Here is a 19,423-nt window from a genome sequence, read left to right on the forward strand (position 1 = left end):
TATACATTTATTAACCTTGAAACAGCTTATTTTTCATGCGGCCTATTCGAAGTTGGTGCACTGTCCCTTTAAAAAGCTGGTGCACTGTCTCTTTAAGACGTTCATCCCGCTGCAGGTGACGTTGAGTCCGTGAGCAGGCGGTGAGCCGCGGCCCAAGTCGTGGTGAACTTCACTCACTCTTCACTTGCGGTAGTTTACGCACTACATAATTACGAGTGCAGACTTTAGAGCTTGTGCAGATCTGCGTTACGCAAGTGTGTGTACGCGCGCGGTCGTGTAAGAAGACATACTAAAGAGCGGTCCTGCTTTTACTCCAAGCCATGACTGACAGTCGGAGGGTGTGACACATCGAATACACTAAGAGAAGCTTGACTGCGGCAGACTGACAGTCAGTCATGGCAACTTCGAACGAAGTCAGCGAGAAAGCACGCAGTGGGACCAAGCGCTTCATCGGTGGCGTGGTCGAAGGTGAGCAAACCGGGGTTCGTTCCCCCCCACGGAGAATAATGGAGAGTCAGCCGCCGACTTCTCCCCCACGATGCATGTAAACAAACACACGCTTAACTACGGAGTTTTCTCAAATGCAATACGACTAACAGGATTGTTTTCGTGAAGTCGTATTTTAATCCGACCTGGTTTGTTGCAGGATTTTATGGTCGACCCTGGACGATGGAGCAAAGGACAGAGCTCTTCAAAAGGTAGAATGCAATCCAAATTCCAAACACCTCCAACCTGCTTCAGTTTGAATCATTAGTAATGATCAATATTTTCAAGACTCTGCTTATGTTGTTTTTATTTTATTGAGTATTTCATTTATCACACATGAACAACAGTATTGGAAAAGTGGTGCAGCCATGTGAGACACTACAAAATGATCAGAATAAACCGTTGTGCATCAGTAATGCAATTTCCATGGGGCAAATATTAGAATTAATGTAGTGATTGGGCCAGCACAGAAAGCCTTGTGACCCTCCCACAACCAAAAATATAATCACTACTTGATAACATTCTGCTAATTTGTGTTGAAAAAAAGGAATACAACTTATTTTTGGTCAGGCATTGTGTGGACGCAGCTAATGGCCCCATTCTGCGTATTTGCCTGCACCTTAGTTTGCAAAGCAAGACATCCTCTTTTTAATATGTTCTAATGATGTAAAAAGCCGTTTAATGTGATGTGAAGTAATTTGCATCTCCTACTTTCTCAGGGAACAGAAGTGGGGTTTGAACACGTACCTGTACGCTCCTAAGGATGACTACAAACACCGAATGTACTGGCGAGACCTTTACTCCCCCAGGGAGGCAGGTGAGTCCGTGTCACCACAGCTATACGCTTTATTGGTTTGTTGCTGCTGCACACTGACCTCACCTATCAACATTGAACATGTATCGCAGAAAAATAACAGCAATGAGAAAGAAAGAGCATTGGCTTTGAGCGCAAAGTATCATGGTCTATGGAATTCACCATGCCATGTTCGGCTGAAGCGGGAGAAAAGTAATGTTTTTGATGGAGATGTTGAAAAATATTTGCTTCTATGACTGATTTTATGGCTGTGACAACCGGTCAAAGTACAAATCCAATTAAAATGCAATTGCTCCTGTTTTTTAATAAACATGAATACATTTTATACATTGTTGATACAATGTTAATTAGCTGAGGTTGTAATTATACATACGGTTGAAATAGTTCAGGTAAGATTACCGGTAACCTCAATGTACATACACACCTTACAATCGCTAATACCACTTAATATTACGGTTACAGTCACTAATGCCATTCAATAACGAGTTACTTACTTGCTAATGCACAAACACATTATGAATCCAGTCAATTTGTGGAGGAACTCAAGTGTAGTACGTTGCCCTTCATCTAGCAACGATAGCAAGCGTCGTTTCATGAAGGTGGCCAAAATATGGCCAATTCAAATTAAGCAGTGTCGATAAACTGTCCACTCGAGGGTGCTGGAACTGCACAAATGGGAAACTATCTGGCCTTTTGAACAGGTGTGCTGCTTTTCATATCGTGACACAACGATGGCATGGTGCAAACTTTAATTGTACTGTAGCGATCTTTACATTCCTATCATTAATACAACTGATCTTGAATTACTCTGTCATCCCTACTTTAAACTCTGGGACATTTGTACATTGATGAAAACTATTATTCTTTGTATATGCATGCAGAGCAACTCATAGCCCTGATATCAGCAGCGAAGCGACACAACATCGACTTCATCTATGCTATCTCACCTGGCCTGGACATTACTTTTTCCAACCGCAAAGAGGTGGCTGCACTAAAGAGGAAACTGGATCAGGTAGGACTTTGTATGTATGATTAAAAGGAGGAGCCATGTTTATTGCTGATAATTTCTAAAGTTTGATCAGCGGTTAAAACACTACAAGTAGGTCAACTAGGATCTGCGGCACGGCCGCCTTCCCAGCAATGACTTTGTCTCTCATTCTGATTCCCTAGTGCAGTGGTTCTTAACCTTTTAAGAGGTACCGAACCCAACCAGTTAATATGCACAGTCACCTAACCCTTCATAAGTGAAAAATAAATATATATATATATTTTTTTACAAATTCAAGATATAAAAAACACATTTATTAAAAACGGAAAAAAGTCAATATAATTTCAAGAGATAAGTATACTTTTTAAAAAAATTGTACGACGTACTATCACGACAGTCACGCGTTGACAACTAAGCGAACAAAATTTCCCACAGCACTGATTGGACAAGCAATGTCATGTGATCATCTACAACCAGTGATGGCCAAGCAGGCGTGTCATAACTAATTAACATGTTGAATCGGGTGTGTCTTACCCTCCATGGCAGAGGCTCCTTCGAACCCCTGAGACCGACTCACCGAACCCTGGTTAAGAACCACTGCCCTAGTGCCTAATCAAGGAGTATATCGTTCAGCACCTAATGTTCGTCAAATGAAAAGTAATTTTTGAACACAACTCGAGTGCAGCGTTAATTACATCATTGCTGTCATGGACCATCTGTAATAATTATTGAATGAATGCATACTTTTTAATAAGATTAGATTGTTTTAAGATGAGTGTATTTTATAGAATTAGTGGTGTAGCTCCATCTAGTGGATGCATAATGCAACCACAGCCGCTATTGTAGTTTCTATTCTATGCGCCTTATAAATGCGGTGCGCCCTACCTACACAGTCAAACCTTGGTTTTCGAACATCTCTGTTCTCGACCAAATCGGTTTCGACCAAAAATTTCGAGTTTTTTATGCCTCGGATTACGAACGAAAATCGGTTCTCGACCAAACTGAGCGCACTTGAATGCGCCACTTGACTCCTCTCGCTTTCCTTACACGAGGTAGTGACGCTTTCTCTGGTAGATGAGGAAGTGACGCTTCCTCGTGTTGCGTTCAATTGTGAGCAGACGTGTTCAATAAATATATTTTTTTAAAAGAGCGTGGTTTTGATTTTTGAACAAATCTGTTTTCGAACAGCCTTCTGGAACGGATTATGGTCGAAAACCGAGGTATGATTGTATATGAAAACTGTTTTAAAATAGGCCATTCATTGAAGGTGCATCTTATAGTGCGAAAAATATAGTCGATAACCTATATGTGTTCAAAACCTGTCCCATACCCTCTCTAGGTTAGAGAGTTTGGCTGCAGCTCCTTCTCATTACTGTTTGATGACATCGAAACAGAGCTGTGTCCTGCTGATAACCAGGCCTTCAGCTCCTTCGCCCACGCGCAGGTGGCCATCACCAATGAGGTGTACCAGCATTTGAGAGAACCGGAGACATTCCTCTTCTGTCCCACAGGTCACATTGAAAAACGTGTCCAAATCAACTCCCTTGAATTAAATTCTGTGAAGATTTAGTTTCAGTTGACCGTGCAAATTTTATTCACAGTGAATCCCTGCCATTCACGAGAATTAGGGACCAAGCATCATCGGCGATAACGAAGAAGACCTGCAAGAATCATTTTCTCTGCTAATAATTTAAACTCTAAATATACCACAAGCTATAATATGATTGAAAAACACTTGAAATTCATCTCCCAACATAACTCTTAAAATGAACAAAATAGAACATTTGATTTAGGAAAAAATGAACCGGACATGTGATGATGTTGGCATGTATGTTTGCAATTAGCCAGCCATCTTATTTCATTTCTGACTTCAGGAGATGCACAGATAGTGGTAGTGATTGAGACCTGCCACAAGTAGGAAAAAACTGAGAATAATTGAAGCCTTTCCCCCACCAAAAAAGTTTTGTAAGTGCTAGCGGATACCGCAGGATGGTCGAAAAGCACTACATGAAGCTTTTAAACTCACTTCAACATAACTGTAGGTCCTTGGCTCCAAGATGCCACCAAAGCAATACTTTATTAGACACGGCTATGGCATATGCATTAAATTTATTCAGCAATTCCCTGCCTATTGTTTGCGGTTTTATTTATGCACATATTTATTTGTGCAACTTACGTGCTCAAGTGGTATGGGGGTATGGCTCAGTGGTAGAGTGGTCATTTGCCATCCCAGAGGTTGGTGGTTCGATCAGGTTATTCCTGATGCTGCATCATCAACAGGTGAATGTGTTACAGTGCTTTCAGTACCCGAGGTAGAAAAGCGCTTTACAAGTGACAGCGATTTATCAAAAATCAGTTTCAGTTTTTGTGATCTTTCTAAAATAACCGATGAAGCCGTCATGTCATGTCATGTCATATATCATATCATATATATACAGTATGTATATATATATATATAGCTATCACAGCAATAAACCATCAATTTAGTTTCCTCTAAGTCTACCTGAGCAACTAGTCATAACTAGTTGATCACTTCCACCGCTGCCAATAGTGATCCTCACCTTCCTCTGGATCATCTTGAGACCCACAAGCAGACTCTCCTGCCTATTTGACCTCTTCTACAATTATTCAGGATGCTGTTGTTGACCGTCAAGCCGGCTGGCTTGCAGCTTGTGGTCATCGCTGGCTGCCACTTCGCCTATATTGTTGCCTTCGCCGGGTGGCTTGACGGCATCTTGCGGCATTCTAGAAAGATCACCAAAAATACACAGATAGGTCTAAATAGCTGAGTTTTTCAGCAAATAATTACCTTCCCTCTAAAAAAAAAAAAACCCTCAAGATTAGGTGAATTTGCGAATGGTGAATCGGCGGCGGGTTTGCTGTGTGCGTACATATTTTAACATGTTGTATGCCATCAAGTTCTAAATACATAGTTTTGCTCATTAGCCAATGTTCTTCCCCAAAACTGCAGATTATTGTGCTGCTTTCTGCACTCCAAACGTGTCACAGTCATCTTACCTTCACACTGTGGGAGATGAGCTGCTACCGGGGATAGACGTGTTGTGGACAGGTAATTTATACAGAAACACATTGAGGTTTTAAGACTTTATCCAAAGTTCCCCCATTCACCCAAAAAACGTACACAACCTTACACAAGTAAAATTTCATCTCAGGTCCAAAGGTGGTATCCCATAAAATCTCAGTGGAGTCCATAGAAGAGGTGTCCTCCATCCTCAAGAGGGCGCCAGTCATTTGGGACAATATACACGCCAACGACTATGACCCACAAAGAATTTTCATGGGCCCCTATAAGGTAAATACTGATTGATTGAAGAAATGATGCTCAACGGAAAAAAATGTTTCTCGTAATACAGTCGTACCTTGGTTTACAAGTTTAATTTGTGACTCAATGTACTCATTATCTCAAATTGTGAGTGAGACACGGCATGCTGATTGGAAGGCAAGGGATGACTGCATTTGGACAAAAAACATACCTTGATGTTAAAAATGTATAGTCATGTTAACGGTACTTTTTTTATTTACCCAGTTGTGCCCATTAAATTAGAATTTCAAAAAAGTCATGAAAAAAGTGAAAAAAAATGTCAGTCATTTGTTTAAAGTTTGTAAACATTGAATGAGAAAGATACACAATGTATCAGTTTGACGACAGTGTGCAAAAGCGTTGAAAATGGAATCGGACTCCCCCTGGCTTGTGCACTTTTGAAATATTCTTCTTTTCCATTCAGGATCGTCCAACTGAACTGATCCCCAAACTGAGAGGTGTGCTCACAAATCCCAACTGTGAGTTCCATCCAAATTTTGTGGCAATCCATACTTTGGGGACCTGGTGCAAAGCTTCTGCTGGTGGAGCAGCCAGGGATGTGGAAATGGGTGAGCTCTCCCGTTTTCGCCGTGATGGATGCCTCGATGAGATTTCCTGTGTTGTTATTCTCACGCTTGTGTGTCCGACATGAGGTGACGAGGAGCAGGACCCCTGCTATAGCCCCCACAAAGCCCTGACGCTGGCCCTCACCGACTGGCTGGAGGAGTTTCTGTGTACAGATCAGCCTACAGGTAGATCAGCTCCACCACAGCTTTGAACCTGCTTGTTGTTGTGGTGCACAAAAAAAAAAACAAAAAAACACCCCCTTCTGATATCGCGATCACCTGAAATCAATCTCAACATAGTGACAGGCAGCATGTATGCATGTTCTGGCTTGGCAGAAGTTTGAAACACAGATTTGTATCACACCCCACACACATGCTGCAGAGCAACACAACGAAATGGAAGTCAAACCGTAAACCCGCTACCCAATTTTGTTCCAGCTTGTTGTAAGAAGGAATCGTCTGACGAGGAGCCCATGCAGACAGACCTTGGAGAACACTCGTATGTGCCCGGAGCGGGAGAGAACCCACTTTACACAGCCGAGCCCCTGACCCTAGACGACCTGAAGCTGCTGTCCGACCTCTTCTACCTGCCTTATGAATATGGCTCCACGGCAAAGACCATGCTGCATGAGCTGAACTGGCTCAAAAGCCACAGTCAAGCTGCCGCCGTCAAGACGGACCAGGTCAGATTTGGCATCACACTTGCATACATTGTCGTCATTTTCCATCCGCCAAGAATAACCTCATAATAATTGCTGACGCCAAATTACCTGTTGATCATTTTCAAACGTGTTGACCTAAATACAGAGTAAATGGATGATTCATCCTTTGTTTCAGAGAAAAGGAACGTATATGTTTCATCTTTCACCAACTGTCACACTTTTGGGGAAACTGTGCAAGATTTGGAGAGAACACACACAAAAGTTCTGATTTTTTTCAAGCTACCTCTTAAACACCGCTAACACTGTCCCACTCATTTGTGGCATGGACAGTTTCACAGCCTCAAGAGTCCCACCATTTTACTTGATTTAACACATACAAAATCTAAAATCCATTTGAGGAGGCATGGGTCAAATTTACTCAAATGAACTCAAAATTTGTAGCACCTGTCGAAAGGAATGACATTTTAAAAACTATTTTCATTTTTGTTTATTTGAGGTCACTTGAGGGAAAAGCATGGCGGCGCGGGTACCCGCAGCGGCTCCTCTTGTTGTCTGTTTAAGAGGGAGGAAATTTCATCTGTGCTGTATGTTACACATATACATACAGCACATTTGACAATAAAGTTGTACTCGATACTTGAGCATCACATCTCAGAGTGACAGAATGACATTGTGGTCGTTTGTAATGGTGTCAAATTTCAAAACTGGTCAAATCTGACCTGAAGATTGAAGCGCGTCGCCCACTGATGTGTTTCTAGACGGCCGAGTGGTGTTCGAGAGCACGGCAGTTTGACGACATGTGCGAAGCGGTGGTGCGGATGTTCAACCGTTTGTCCAATGCGCCCAACCGCAGCATTCTGTATGACCTCTACAACTACATCTGCGACATCAAGAGCGGCGTCAGTCTGGCTCAAGCATACGTCAAATCGCTCGGTGAGAAAAGCAGAATAATGTCACTGTCATTTATCTACAAACAGGTCAATATCAGTGTTCTATTTCGGATTGGTCTCTTTTTTTTTTTAACCTTTTCCGGGACGGCGGTCACCACAGTGGACAGATCTTCAAAAGTTACTGTCTCCTACATGAATGAATGCCCCCCCCGCCCCAAAAAAAAAATCGGATGTAGGTTATCATAAGTCTTCCATGAAAGGGTTAAATTAATTTTGATGAGAGTTTTTACCTTCCCCCCTCAGAGATTCATTGCAAAGACACTTGAGCTGTCCTTCACTGATACCTTTGGACATTCTCTATGGGAAATAATAATTCGTTTTTTGGATCACCTTAAGAATTTGTAAGTTTGCTTACTTCGAAAGAAATTAAGTTTCCAGTTTTTTAGTTTTGTATTGATTATGGTTACACGCTATCAGTGGGGAACAATAAGTTATAAAATATTGAGTCTAATAATTATAATTGATTGTCCACTCCAACTCAGCCAGAATTTTGCCACCCACAATTTGGCTTGTGCTCATTTATATAAGTGGATGCGCTTTTTTGAGTGGTTAGATTCATACAGGAGCAAAAAAAAAAAGAAATAGGAACACATGCTGCTGAGCCGCACCGCAGACATTTTTGCAAATCCTGTGCAAAATGTACAGCTCCTTGGTGCTAGAGTGGCGAAAGGTAGCTGGGGGCTTGCATCTTCAAAATTATAGCCTTTACAAATTGCACCTTGTACGGACAAAAGGAATATATTTGGAACACTCCGAGCTTAACATCAACATTTGCTCACCACAGGAGGGCTTGGCAAACCATCGGCCCAGCTAATGAGTGCTGATCCTGAACCGTGGGGATTCAGAGGAGGCCTCTCTGGAGAGTTTCAGGTGAACTGACTGGCTTGTTGTCATCTGAAAGCAATGGATGTCAAAGTTCATTTTTAGTTGTTTTGAATTTGAAATGGCAGACGCCAGAGTAGTAGTTGGCACGCAGCGGGAGGCCATGCATTGGTACCTGGTTCTTACCCATTTCATCCAACCACTATTATGTCACAATTATGGAAACCTATGCATACATATGCAGCCCCTCGCAACTGTGCCACATATATTATCTAGAGTGCTTTAGAATGAATACGGAATTATCAATATTAAAGTAAAATATATTATACTCACTCGAGATGCTGATTATTAAATGGATGTCATCGGACCCAAAAAAAGAAAAGAAAACAAAACAAAACGGTCCCATTGTAAATGTAGTTCAAATTACAAATGAGGAGGTTCGACTATTGGGACAAAGACAAATTGATGGAACAAATATTCAAATTTAGGTTCTAAAATGGAGGGCAGTGCCTGACTGATGTTTTTTTTGGCAGCCGAGGAAAGCGTTGCTGGCCCTGACAACTCACCACTGTTAGCATGTCAACCTTGGGTTCAAATCTTGGGTTCAAACCCCGTGTAGAGTTTGCATGACTTTGCCATGCTTGGGTGGGTTTTCCCTGGGTACTGCGCATTCCTTTCTTATTCCAATAATGTGTGTTCGGTTCATTGGAGACTCCAACCTGTAAATACATGTGAGGGTAAATGTGCCAGTCCAGGGTGTACCCTGGCTCTTGGCCAGAGTAAGCTGAGATAGGCGCACGCGTGCTACACAAAGTGGATTGATGGATAAAAGGATATAAGACAAGAAACTCCTTATTAGCCACTATTATTATTGGTGACATTTACATCGACGTTTTTTTCTGTACTTCCTGCCTACCCACAAGCTGGAATGCCACACATGCACAAACAAGTTCTTGTGGTCGTGCGCTTGAGGACACGATACAGAGCAGTTTCAGATTCAAGGGCACCTCGGTATTGCTCAAGGAGATGTTAAGACATTTTCAAATTTGCATTTTTGCCGATTGATATATTTGGGAACCTATCCTGTGTTATTTGTTGAAAAACTTGTTTGTGCTCAGGACAAAGGCATGTCTAAAATCAAAATACTGCTTTGGTGCCATTTTGGGATGAACAATACTGAAATGAGTTATATTTCATTTCGTCAACACATAGTCTTGTCTGGTACCAAAAAAAAGTGCTTTGCCGCAATCTTATAGCAAAAACCTTTTTGCATGGGTATAATACTTGTGAATTTTCGTTTGTAGCGTGGCTTGTTCTCAAAACCCTTAGCGCGATATTGTCATTAAACACCGTTTATAATAATAATACATTTTATTTATAAGCGCCTTTCAAGACACCAAAGGACACTTTACAATAACAAAAAACACAAAACAATACGGGTTGAGCAGCGGCAGCCAAAACGCGCCAGCGTTCACTCAACCCGATGTCCTTTCAGAGAATGCTGCCGGGCCATGGAAACAGAGACCTGTTCAAACATCCGCCCAGGACGTCGGTGTACTGCATACGGCCTTACTGCGCAGAGGATAAGGTGAGGTTATTCAATTAGTCGCCCTAAACCAGCCCAACATTCCTTTTGCCAACACCGTGTCACTTTGTTGTCTTTTCTAGATGGACGTGCAGAGAATTTTTGTGAAGATGCAACGAGAAAGACAGATTCAAGTCGCCTCCGTGACAGAGTCCCCTCTTATTAGTGACATGTAGGTTGGTTTTGAGATTATTCATGTATTGTGCGAGGAAGGATGTCCACAGAAAGTTACGCAAAGGCAGCAAAAAGACTCAACTGGTGCCCCAAGTGCATTTGCGTTTTGCTGCCATTCCAGTCCGAGATAATCACCACTCGATGAGGAAATTGACACACACTTTAATTATTACCTGCAGGTTAGGGTGAGAAGTCTGAATGAACAGTGTCATCCCATTGAAACCAAAAACACACTCCTCTCCTGATTTGAATGTGTCGGTTGCAGCCTGTCAGCAGGCGAAATCCCCCCGAGCCCTCAGTGCGCGCTTGTCCTGGAGGATGATGCGGGGCCGTGCGGCTACATGCTGGCGCTCACAGATGTCAAAGCAGCCTCCGTTCAGGTGACAATTTGGAATGAGCAAATCCCGAAAACGGGAAGATCAGGATGAATTCCAAATGCCGCTGCTTTATCTCTTGCCTCCAGAGGGATATGAGTGAGCGTGTATTTGAGGACTTCCCTTCGTTAATCACTGGACAAGTGCTGCCAAGGGTCACCGACCCCTCTCCGGTGAAGCGTATGATTACACAACTGTTGTCCACCATCAGGAACTGTGGTAAATTGACACATTTAATGAATAGGTCATCTTACTATCTGCAAAATGTTGGTTTTATCATTCTGTCAACTTTGAAATTGGCACTATTCTAGAAAGTCATTTGAGCATTTATTTGTTATCCTTGATATCCAGCTACCCATAAAACAAATACTGCACTCACCCCGTTTCAAGAATATTGAATAAATGTTCCAAGTGGTAAACTGGCTTTCCGTTGCTAAGGTAAAATTGAAAACACTTGAGTGTTTTTCAGGTTCCAGAGGAGTATTCTGTGAGTTGAGACACGGTGACCGGAGGATGCTCGACTTCTACACCAAAAGTTGCTCCTTCCAACCAATCAAATTGGCCGGTTTGCCTCCAGATGTCATCACCATGGGAACAAGCCTTTAATCTCAAATCACTTCAGAAAAATTGTCAGTAAAAATGTCATTTTTAATAGCAGTCATCACCTGCTATGGAAAACACATTCGCCTCACAAGCTCTGTGAAAATGCATAATTCATTTTTGAAGACTTTGAGTTTTGCATGTTGAGCTGTAATTTCCAATTTTTCATTTTCAGCTCAATAAAAGGCTGTATTGATTTGTTGCACGGTGTAAACATTTGCTGGATGTAGGCCTTGTTTGATTTTACGACCCAAAAGAGAAAACTTCCTCTTAAATTTTTATTCTTGTCCATGGTCAGCAAACAAAATGTCACTCAAAACATCACTCATAGGGGATACATTTATTCTGTTGTGTGGCTTAGTTCCGAAATATATTAATGGTTTATTTTTATATTAAATAACTCTGCTGCTTATTTGCTTTAGTGATTCATTAGAATTTAAAATCTGGTCAGTATAAATATGAAAATAGCCTTTCAAGACAAAGCTATAAGTAAAACTATTCATTTCAAGTATTTCCTGAACATTCAATGGTGTGCGATGTTACACGGGTAGCCCTGAGAGTCTGGCCAGCAGAGTTTACCCACAGGAGACAAATTGCATATTTTGTGTGTTATTTGAAGGTAACCATGAACAAGCGAACCAGTGTGCTTATATTAGTTGAAGGGGAAGTCAACCCCCAAATTTTTTTGACAGTAATTTGTTGGATGCAGCCTCACGAGTCTAAACATGGTGTTATGAGGAATATTTTGTTCATGGAATGAATTGAGCAGCACCAAAATCCAACTGTTTTTATCAATCTCGTAGGGCGGCCATTTTACCACTTATCGTCTACTGAAAATGACATCACAGTTGCTCGGTTAATGACCACAGCGTTTCTGTTTTCTGAAGCTGAGTGCTGATTGGTTGTTACCTGAGCCCTGAGCAATTGCGATATATTTTTTTTCAGTCGGCAGCAGGTGACAAAATGGCCCGCCCCATGAGATGGATAAAAAAGGGTGAGCTTTCCTGCTTAATCATAATTCGCAAATGCGATATTAAACAGAATGCAGTGCGTAGACAAGTGGGGGCACAAACAACATGTTACTGGAAAGAAAGCCTCGTTATTTTCAAATAAACTCCAGGCCTTCGTACTTGACATCGCCAATCTTTGTCTCAGGCATCAGCAACCGGCCGTCGAGCGTAAACGCAACGATGTAGGAAGCGATCCGGCCCGCATCCTCCTTGGATTTCAGGGCCAAAATAATCTGATCATCTGTGTCGGGAACAAATTTAAATGAGGAAAAACCATGGGTCGGGTTCAGAGGTCCAACACGGCGCGTCGTCATGTCGCTGAAATCGACTCGGCAGGACAGCAGCAAGTTGGTAGCGCGCCGCTCGTCTGCGCCCTCGTCATAGCGCTCGTGACTGGCGCGGCGAGGCAGGAAGAACCACCGCTGAAGCCGCTCGCTCCATGCTGCAGATTCATGGATAAGGTAGCCTGCAGCAGACCAACAAAACATACACATTCTAAGAAAGAGTCAATGAGAGTGACGGAAGTGAGAACTGTTGCAACCTGGTGGTTTGATCCCCGCAGCGCTCCGCAGGGCGTTGTAGTAGGACAGCCAGTTCTTATGCTCAACATCACCGTAGTAACCGACGACTTTCACCCACTGCGGGTGGTGGTTGACCACCTCGCCAGTGGTGGTGGTCCACTCCTTGCCAAGACCGCCAACGTATAGTTGCTGGTCCTTCACTGCAAGCCACTCTGCCTTAAAGCCTACAAATGCACACAACGCATCAACACTCAATTCAGGATAAAGAGCACAATCTATTGAATATTGGGCAGTATTTGGTACCTGGCCTTTCAGGGGATACTTACCTAACAATCACCCCACAATCAGGGTCACAATTAGAGAGAATTGCAACCACAGTGAAAACATACACAGCTAAATATGGCCTAAACATTGGACATAATGGGGTGTGTTGATTATTAAATAAGCTAGTGTAAATAATTGTGGAGTACTGTAGATGTTACCCTCATTTAAATGAATGAGGACATGAGTCAACCCAAGCCAATAAAATAGTGCGGAACTTTTCAGATTTGTAATATTTATGTCCAGCATTATAGTTTACTTCTGGCTCGCAAATGGCCGCGAGCGCATCTTCCTCACACTTTTCAAGTTCAAGACATACATCTCTGCAGTGACTTTCCTGTTGTTGGGTTTGCACCTCTCCTGAAGATACCACAAGATGATGGCAAAGCACTGCTTGTGTCAATTAAAAAAAACCTCCTCAACTCACTTCAACATAATTCCTTGGCACCGAGATGCTGCCAAAACAATACTTTTGCTTGCTTTGCCTGGAGCTCAAAAACAGATGATAGTTTTTCAGCAAATAACAGAATTTTCCCAAAAAAAGATGCAAATGCCGAAAAGCCAATTTTCATCCATCCAACCATTATCTGATCCGCCTATCCTCACGAGGGTCACGGGCGTGCTGGAGCCAATCCCAGCGGTCTTCAGGCGGGAGGCGGGGTACACCCTCAACTGGTTGCCTGCCACTCGCGGGGCAAACATCCATATTGTCGAGAGAGCACTAAAACAGCCACCAGGTGAGTTTTTCAAATGAATAACAGAGAATACGTTGCAAAAACAAATCCGAACTTGTATGAAGAGGCGAGTAGCAAGATCACATACGGGTGGGGGGAACACTGGACAAGGCATCGGCAGTGTAAATCCAGCCAAGCAAGACAGAAGTTAGTTGACTGACCTTTGGAAACAGAGCCATCGCCGTCAGGCAGTATGACCCAGGGGACCGCCCGCCTGCCATCAATCCTGTACACCACCCCTGTGCGGTCATCCACGCTGTACAGATGCCCGTTGAACGCCACCAGCTCGGACAACTCCATACCTGGAAAAGAAACTTTTTTCAGTCAACGCGGAGGACACGTGGACTTTGGCGTAAACTGTGGCTTCAACCTCGTCCTTTCTCCGCAAGGTGACTCTCCAGTGTGATCGTTTCCTCATCCCATTCCACTTCCAGTGTGTCGGCACTTTCTGCGACGGTCAGGTGACCCTTTTTCATGTAGCTAAACCACGTCTGGTCCTTCGGGCTGCGCGACGCTGTGTCAAGGTCTGCAATGACTGCGATGCGGTACCTGATGCCATTGCTGGTCTTCACAGGCGGACTTAGAGGGTACGTGTCATTGTAAGGATTTTCCCTTTTATACAGCTGGGAGACGCGCAGCATACGTTGTCTCTGAGTGTCCCAGATCATCTGGTCATTACCCTGATGATACATTTGCAAACTGTTGTGGTGGGACTGGCTGGCTGAAGAGTCTCCGTACCCTCCCGTGCGGTGCAGGTACAACATCAGCATCAAAGCCAGCAGGACGGCCACAGAGATCACCGGCCATTTGGGCTTGAGGCGGGAGTCTGAGGAAACCGCTTGCGTCATGGTGGACAGGGCCAAGGGGAGGCCTTGGACGGCGATGCCAAAAGTGCTCATAGAAGGATCGTCTCCATCCTCGTTGGGCAGTTCAGGTTGGGGAGGATGCAGGGGCGGTTCTAAGATAAATTATTTAGTGGTGATGAGATCCAAGCCAGGCAAGATAACTTTCATTGTTTGGTACATTTTAAATAGGGATGCTCCAATCGATCGGACACTGATCCTAATCAGCCACTGTTCGTGGGAATGAAATATGTTTCCATATATAATTTAACATTCACCAGCAATGTTCAAAGCATTGCAGATTGAAACAAGTGATTGACGTGGATGTCGCTATGTTACAGACAACCAAAAGCAGGGGTGGCCAATTCGGGTCCTTGAGAGCCATTATCCAGCATGTTTTAGATGTTTCCCTCCTCCAACACACCCGATTCAATGAAAGCAAGTTCTGTATTGAGAGCACAAGATTTGGCGCTCACAAAAAAAAATCTGCCTCCTGAAAATCTCTTTTCTAGAGTTGGGCAAGCTATAGCTTATTTTCAATACACGTACATTGCCTTTGCCTTTTCTGGGAATGTCACCGCTAGCAGCTAGCATTAGCATTAGCAGATAGTACTTTGTTGCGCTTCACTCAGCAGTTATTTGTTTGCCGCTAAAGTATTTTGTCTGTCTCTCTGTGCAGCGTGGAGCCAAATGGGCCGCATCCCGGACCACTGTCCTAAAGTCTGAAATAGTATTCTGACAGAAATTAAAATATATAAGAACATGTGTAACTAACTGTTTTATAGAATTATACTTGAGCCTTAAAATGATGTGGTATCTTTTAATTAGCCAAAAGTCTGTTGTTAGCCTGTCTTCAAACAAGCAGTCTCAAACAAAAATATTTTGAGTTCTCTTTTTTTCTTTCCATTGCCAAACACACCTGAAAATTTGTGCGCACCCAGACTTAGATACTGTATGTATGTATTCGTTTTATCCAGGAAGGATTTAACCTGACGTGTTCTGCAGACAGGCTTATCCCCCTTCTCTGCACGGTGTGACGGGCAAACACAAGACTTTGGAGCACCTCTGCTGTCACTCAAGTGAGTGCGACCAGATTAAATTTCTCCCAGCACACACTGAAAATTTGGCCACATGTGCAAGCATATTTGTCGCAGTGTCGAGCTCTGATATTAGGACACAATTTTAAACATTTGGGTTAAAAAAAAATTCTTTTACATAATGCTCTGCTGCCAACTAAATGTGATTTCTTTACTTAGTCCAAAAATATGTCATAAGAAAAACAGATACACACTTAATAAAAGAGAAAGCCAAGTAAAAAATAAAATAAATCAACTAACCTTGTTAGTTTCTTTTTCTGTCCTTAGTTATACGCTTAGGTTTGGAGGGATGTCTCTGATGTGAGGTCTGAGGCATGAGGAAAAGTCGCTTGGAGGTCAGAAAAAAATAATCCTGGAAAAAAAAGGGAGGGAAAAATAATAATTTAAAAAATATTGTAAAAATAGGTAAAGCGTGAATGTGCAAATCTGCAAGTGCCGAACTGCAAATATGCAAGTCAAGTGTATTCTAAAAACAACTGATCTGAATGGGAAGGTTGAAGGTCCAATCAAAGTTTAAGGGACGACTGTACCACTTATTCCTATGGAGTGTTGTATTTTATCAGTTCCCGGTAACTTTTTCAATGTGTTCTTGTAGTACAGCTACAGAATGTTAAAATGTTAGTTTTCAACAGTTAACAGTTGAATGACATGGACAACTTTACCCTGGAATATAACATCCATTGATTCCTATGGGAATTTTTACTTTCGAAATTCAAACCTTGAGGACAACCAATCCTCTGTACTTCTGTTCTGCCCTTCGTGCTCCTTGCACTTCCAGCGGTTCTTCAACTTTTCCCACACACAACCAACAAAGAACGCTCTTGTTGTCACTCGTGTAAGCACGACCCATATTTGCCATGACTGCACATCACTGACTCTCCCCTCTGATGGCCCCTTTTGGTCGGATTCCTGCATCAACAGATTAGATATCGTGTTGTTGCTTGCGTCCCACAATATCTATGTCCCATCGAGAGCTGATTGTATATTTTAAGATTGTGTTTTTTTCCTCCTGTCATTGAAGGGTGACCAATCCAGGGTGTCGTCTGCCTTTTGCCCAAAGGAAGTTGGGATGTGCTCCAGCTCCCCAACAACTTGAACACATGAATGGATGCTTCTATCCTTCTAATCAAACCACACAGGAAGACAGTAACAGAAAAAATATATATCACATAATAGCTAGATTTGACTGGAAAAAATAGTTGTGCATGTATACTTGGCAGTGTCTTTTGTGCTTCTTGTGAGTTGCATGAGGAATTAAGAGGCTATTTGAATAATGAACGTTTTCTCGGAGGGCCCTCACAGTTTTTTCTTTAGTCACACTGTCAACCTGAGGTTACTGACATCAAATCATCCATCTATTTTTTTATAGCACTTGTCAGTGGGTAGAGGGTGAATTGAAGTGCATGATAGCTGGCAATTAAGGCAACAAAAGAAACAAACAACGCCACAAATGACTTCAATTAACCCAATACTGTATGTACATTTTGGCTGAGTTGGAGGAAGCTGGATTACCCTGGAAGAACTTTGAGGCAGACATGCGAACCAGTAGTTCACTGTTCTAGCCAAAGTCAAGAGACAGTATACTTTACCGTATCCAAGTAATTTATTTAATAATTACAAATACTTATTTGCATTTGTTTACTGTACAGTTTGTTAATAGATACATCATAGCTCCCAGTGGGACGAAGTAAGAAGTTGCGTCAAATACAGATTTCAATGTGAAAAAAATTCTACTATTTTCCCTACTTTGTAATTCATCTCACAGCCGTCATTTATACACGCAAGGCTGCTGGTTCACTGAAAACAGAACCTGAAAAGAAATGCGTCAAGTTACGGCGTGGCACGTTTACTTCCTAGTTTTGAGAAGGTGTCTTGATGGTCCCAGCAGTCCGTTACGTTTATTAGGCTAGCAAGTGTCAGATCACTTAGTCATGAGCTGCACCGATTGAACTCATTACTGTCAAAATAAGAACAAAAACAAGCAAAGTTAACGTATAACTTATAACCCACTTGAGAACGTCGCCAGTGCTGACGTGAGCCAGCAGTTTTGGCTAGCGTTTATGAGTTTACCGATGCTAAACCTTTTCAATGGACCCATTTGGACGTTAGCACTTTTTTTTCAAAAGTAAATTCACGATGTTTAAAACTGTTAGCTTACCTGGCGTAGATTTTTTTTAACAATCTTTATTGAACAAGTCAGGATAGAATTCTCAGTAAACAGAAAACAAAATTACCTGGCGTAGATGTTCGGCTCCATGTCGACATGGACGTGTTCGTTAACTTTTTCTTTTGAAAGAGTTAGCGACCTCCCTTTCTTGATTGTGTTTTAACGGCGGTTTGGAAACTGAAATAGTGCGTGACCGTCACATTAATGACCTTCTTCCTGGTAGAAGACAAAACACTGCGGTCAAGCCAGCCTCCACTCGCAAAATTGAAGTCAAGTGAGCCGCCACTGCGATTGCCAGTGCTCTGCATTACGGTAGTGTGCCGCCAGCGAGCGGCGTTGGGCACCTTCAAAATAAAAGAGCCACCACTCATGCATAAACGTCATTTTTTCGGGTTTAAAGAAATTAATAAAAATATAAAATAAGTAATTTCTTGGCTGTCAGCTAACGATACGTTCACCCCGGAAGAACAAGAACTCTCACAACAGCACAAAAAAGCGTTCTCAAGTGGAGATAGAAAATAAAGTCAATGGTAATTCCACATCAATTTCATCTGATATTAAAAAAAAAAAAAAGAAAAATCAATCTGGGTGATCGCGCAACCACACCAGGTTGTCGACACACTCGGGCACCCCAGGTATCCAACCTCAGTACAGGCATTCAGATTGATTATTCCATTACCAATTAAAATGCCTCTCAAATATGACATTTTGAGCTCCTCTACTTATTTCAAAAGATTCTTGAAAATGAATTTCAGTTATCCCTCAATCAAACCAGACCGGCAGGACACTAGAGCACTGCAGGTATCCAACAGGACCATTCGGATCTGATGTCGGCCTCTGAAAAGTGACAAGATGGCCTGCGTTCTGACATGACCTGCATTCTAACATGTTGATCTTTTCGCCCATTTATAGAACATCCTAAAAGAAGGAATCCAGCACCCCGGCTCTCCACCCAGACCACCCTCGTCCGGATCAGATGTTGCATTTTGAAATAAAAGGCCTCTTAAAACTGGCATATTGACCTGATTTCTGACAAGATGATCTGAACGCCTATTATGTTGACATTTTCGACCGTTTTGAAAAAATTCCTAAAAATTGAGTGACCGTTATCCCGTGAGGGCTGTAGGTCTGGGGCTAACTACAGCACTCCGGCTTTCCAACATGACATCTCCCATCCGAATCCGATTATGCATTTTGGAATAAGAGGCCTCTCAAATGTGGCAAGATGACATTATTTCCGAAAAGGTGGCCTGAACGCCTAACATGTTGACATTTTCGACCGTTTTGAAAAAAAAACTAAAAATTGAGTGACCGTTATACCGTGAGGCCAACATCAGATCCAAATGGTCTTGTTGGATACCTGCAGTGCTCTAGTGTCCTGCAGGTCT

The 19,423-nt window shown here is 42.5% G+C and overlaps 2 protein-coding genes across 3 annotated transcripts; one reads left to right on the top strand and one right to left on the bottom strand.

The window, feature by feature from the left end:
• The first annotated feature begins 111 nt into the window (after positions 1 to 111).
• ogal (O-GlcNAcase like) lies at positions 112 to 11,545 on the top strand. Its single transcript, XM_086119110.1, has 17 exons — positions 112 to 468; positions 647 to 698; positions 1,206 to 1,303; positions 2,182 to 2,312; positions 3,628 to 3,799; positions 5,260 to 5,358; positions 5,462 to 5,601; positions 6,035 to 6,179; positions 6,264 to 6,362; positions 6,615 to 6,859; positions 7,597 to 7,771; positions 8,573 to 8,658; positions 10,106 to 10,198; positions 10,279 to 10,367; positions 10,635 to 10,749; positions 10,833 to 10,962; positions 11,213 to 11,545. Exons 1-17 carry the CDS (start codon positions 396 to 398, stop codon positions 11,347 to 11,349), a joined length of 2,079 nt encoding a protein of 692 aa, XP_085975236.1. The 5' UTR covers positions 112 to 395; the 3' UTR covers positions 11,350 to 11,545.
• Positions 11,546 to 11,668: 123 nt separating this feature from the next.
• Positions 11,669 to 19,419, bottom strand: cant1b (calcium activated nucleotidase 1b). Of its 2 annotated transcripts, XM_086119112.1 has the most exons (7): positions 18,103 to 19,419; positions 16,587 to 16,777; positions 16,109 to 16,220; positions 14,300 to 14,887; positions 14,091 to 14,231; positions 12,895 to 13,098; positions 11,669 to 12,819 (listed from the first exon to the last, which is right to left on the bottom strand). In XM_086119112.1, the coding sequence occupies exons 4-7, from the start codon at positions 14,826 to 14,828 to the stop codon at positions 12,449 to 12,451; spliced, it is 1,245 nt and encodes a 414-aa protein (XP_085975238.1). In that variant the 5' UTR covers positions 14,829 to 14,887; positions 16,109 to 16,220; positions 16,587 to 16,777; positions 18,103 to 19,419; the 3' UTR covers positions 11,669 to 12,448. The 2 variants fall into 2 exon arrangements, with proteins under 2 accessions (XP_085975238.1, XP_085975237.1); XM_086119111.1 differs by lacking the exon at positions 16,587 to 16,777.
• Between the last annotated feature and the right edge of the window lie 4 nt (positions 19,420 to 19,423).

Source organism: Hippocampus guttulatus, chromosome 9, assembly GCF_054856545.1.
Source record: "Hippocampus guttulatus isolate MCC_2025c chromosome 9, RoL_Hgut_1.0, whole genome shotgun sequence".
Taxonomy (NCBI): domain Eukaryota; kingdom Metazoa; phylum Chordata; class Actinopteri; order Syngnathiformes; family Syngnathidae; genus Hippocampus; species Hippocampus guttulatus.

Coding starts and splice junctions, on each gene's coding strand:
- ogal (XM_086119110.1), top strand. CDS start 396: ATGGCAACTTCGAACGAAGTCAGCGAGAAAGCACGCAGTGGGACCAAG. Junction 7,772..8,572: donor AGCATACGTCAAATCGCTCG/GTGAGAAAAGCA, acceptor TGCTCACCACAG/GAGGGCTTGGCAAACCATCG. Junction 10,368..10,634: donor TCCCCTCTTATTAGTGACAT/GTAGGTTGGTTT, acceptor TGTCGGTTGCAG/CCTGTCAGCAGGCGAAATCC.
- cant1b (XM_086119111.1), bottom strand. CDS start 14,828: ATGAGCACTTTTGGCATCGCCGTCCAAGGCCTCCCCTTGGCCCTGTCC. Junction 14,232..14,299: donor CCTTGCGGAGAAAGGACGAG/GTTGAAGCCACA, acceptor TTTCTTTTCCAG/GTATGGAGTTGTCCGAGCTG. Junction 12,820..12,894: donor TGCGGGGATCAAACCACCAG/GTTGCAACAGTT, acceptor GGTCTGCTGCAG/GCTACCTTATCCATGAATCT.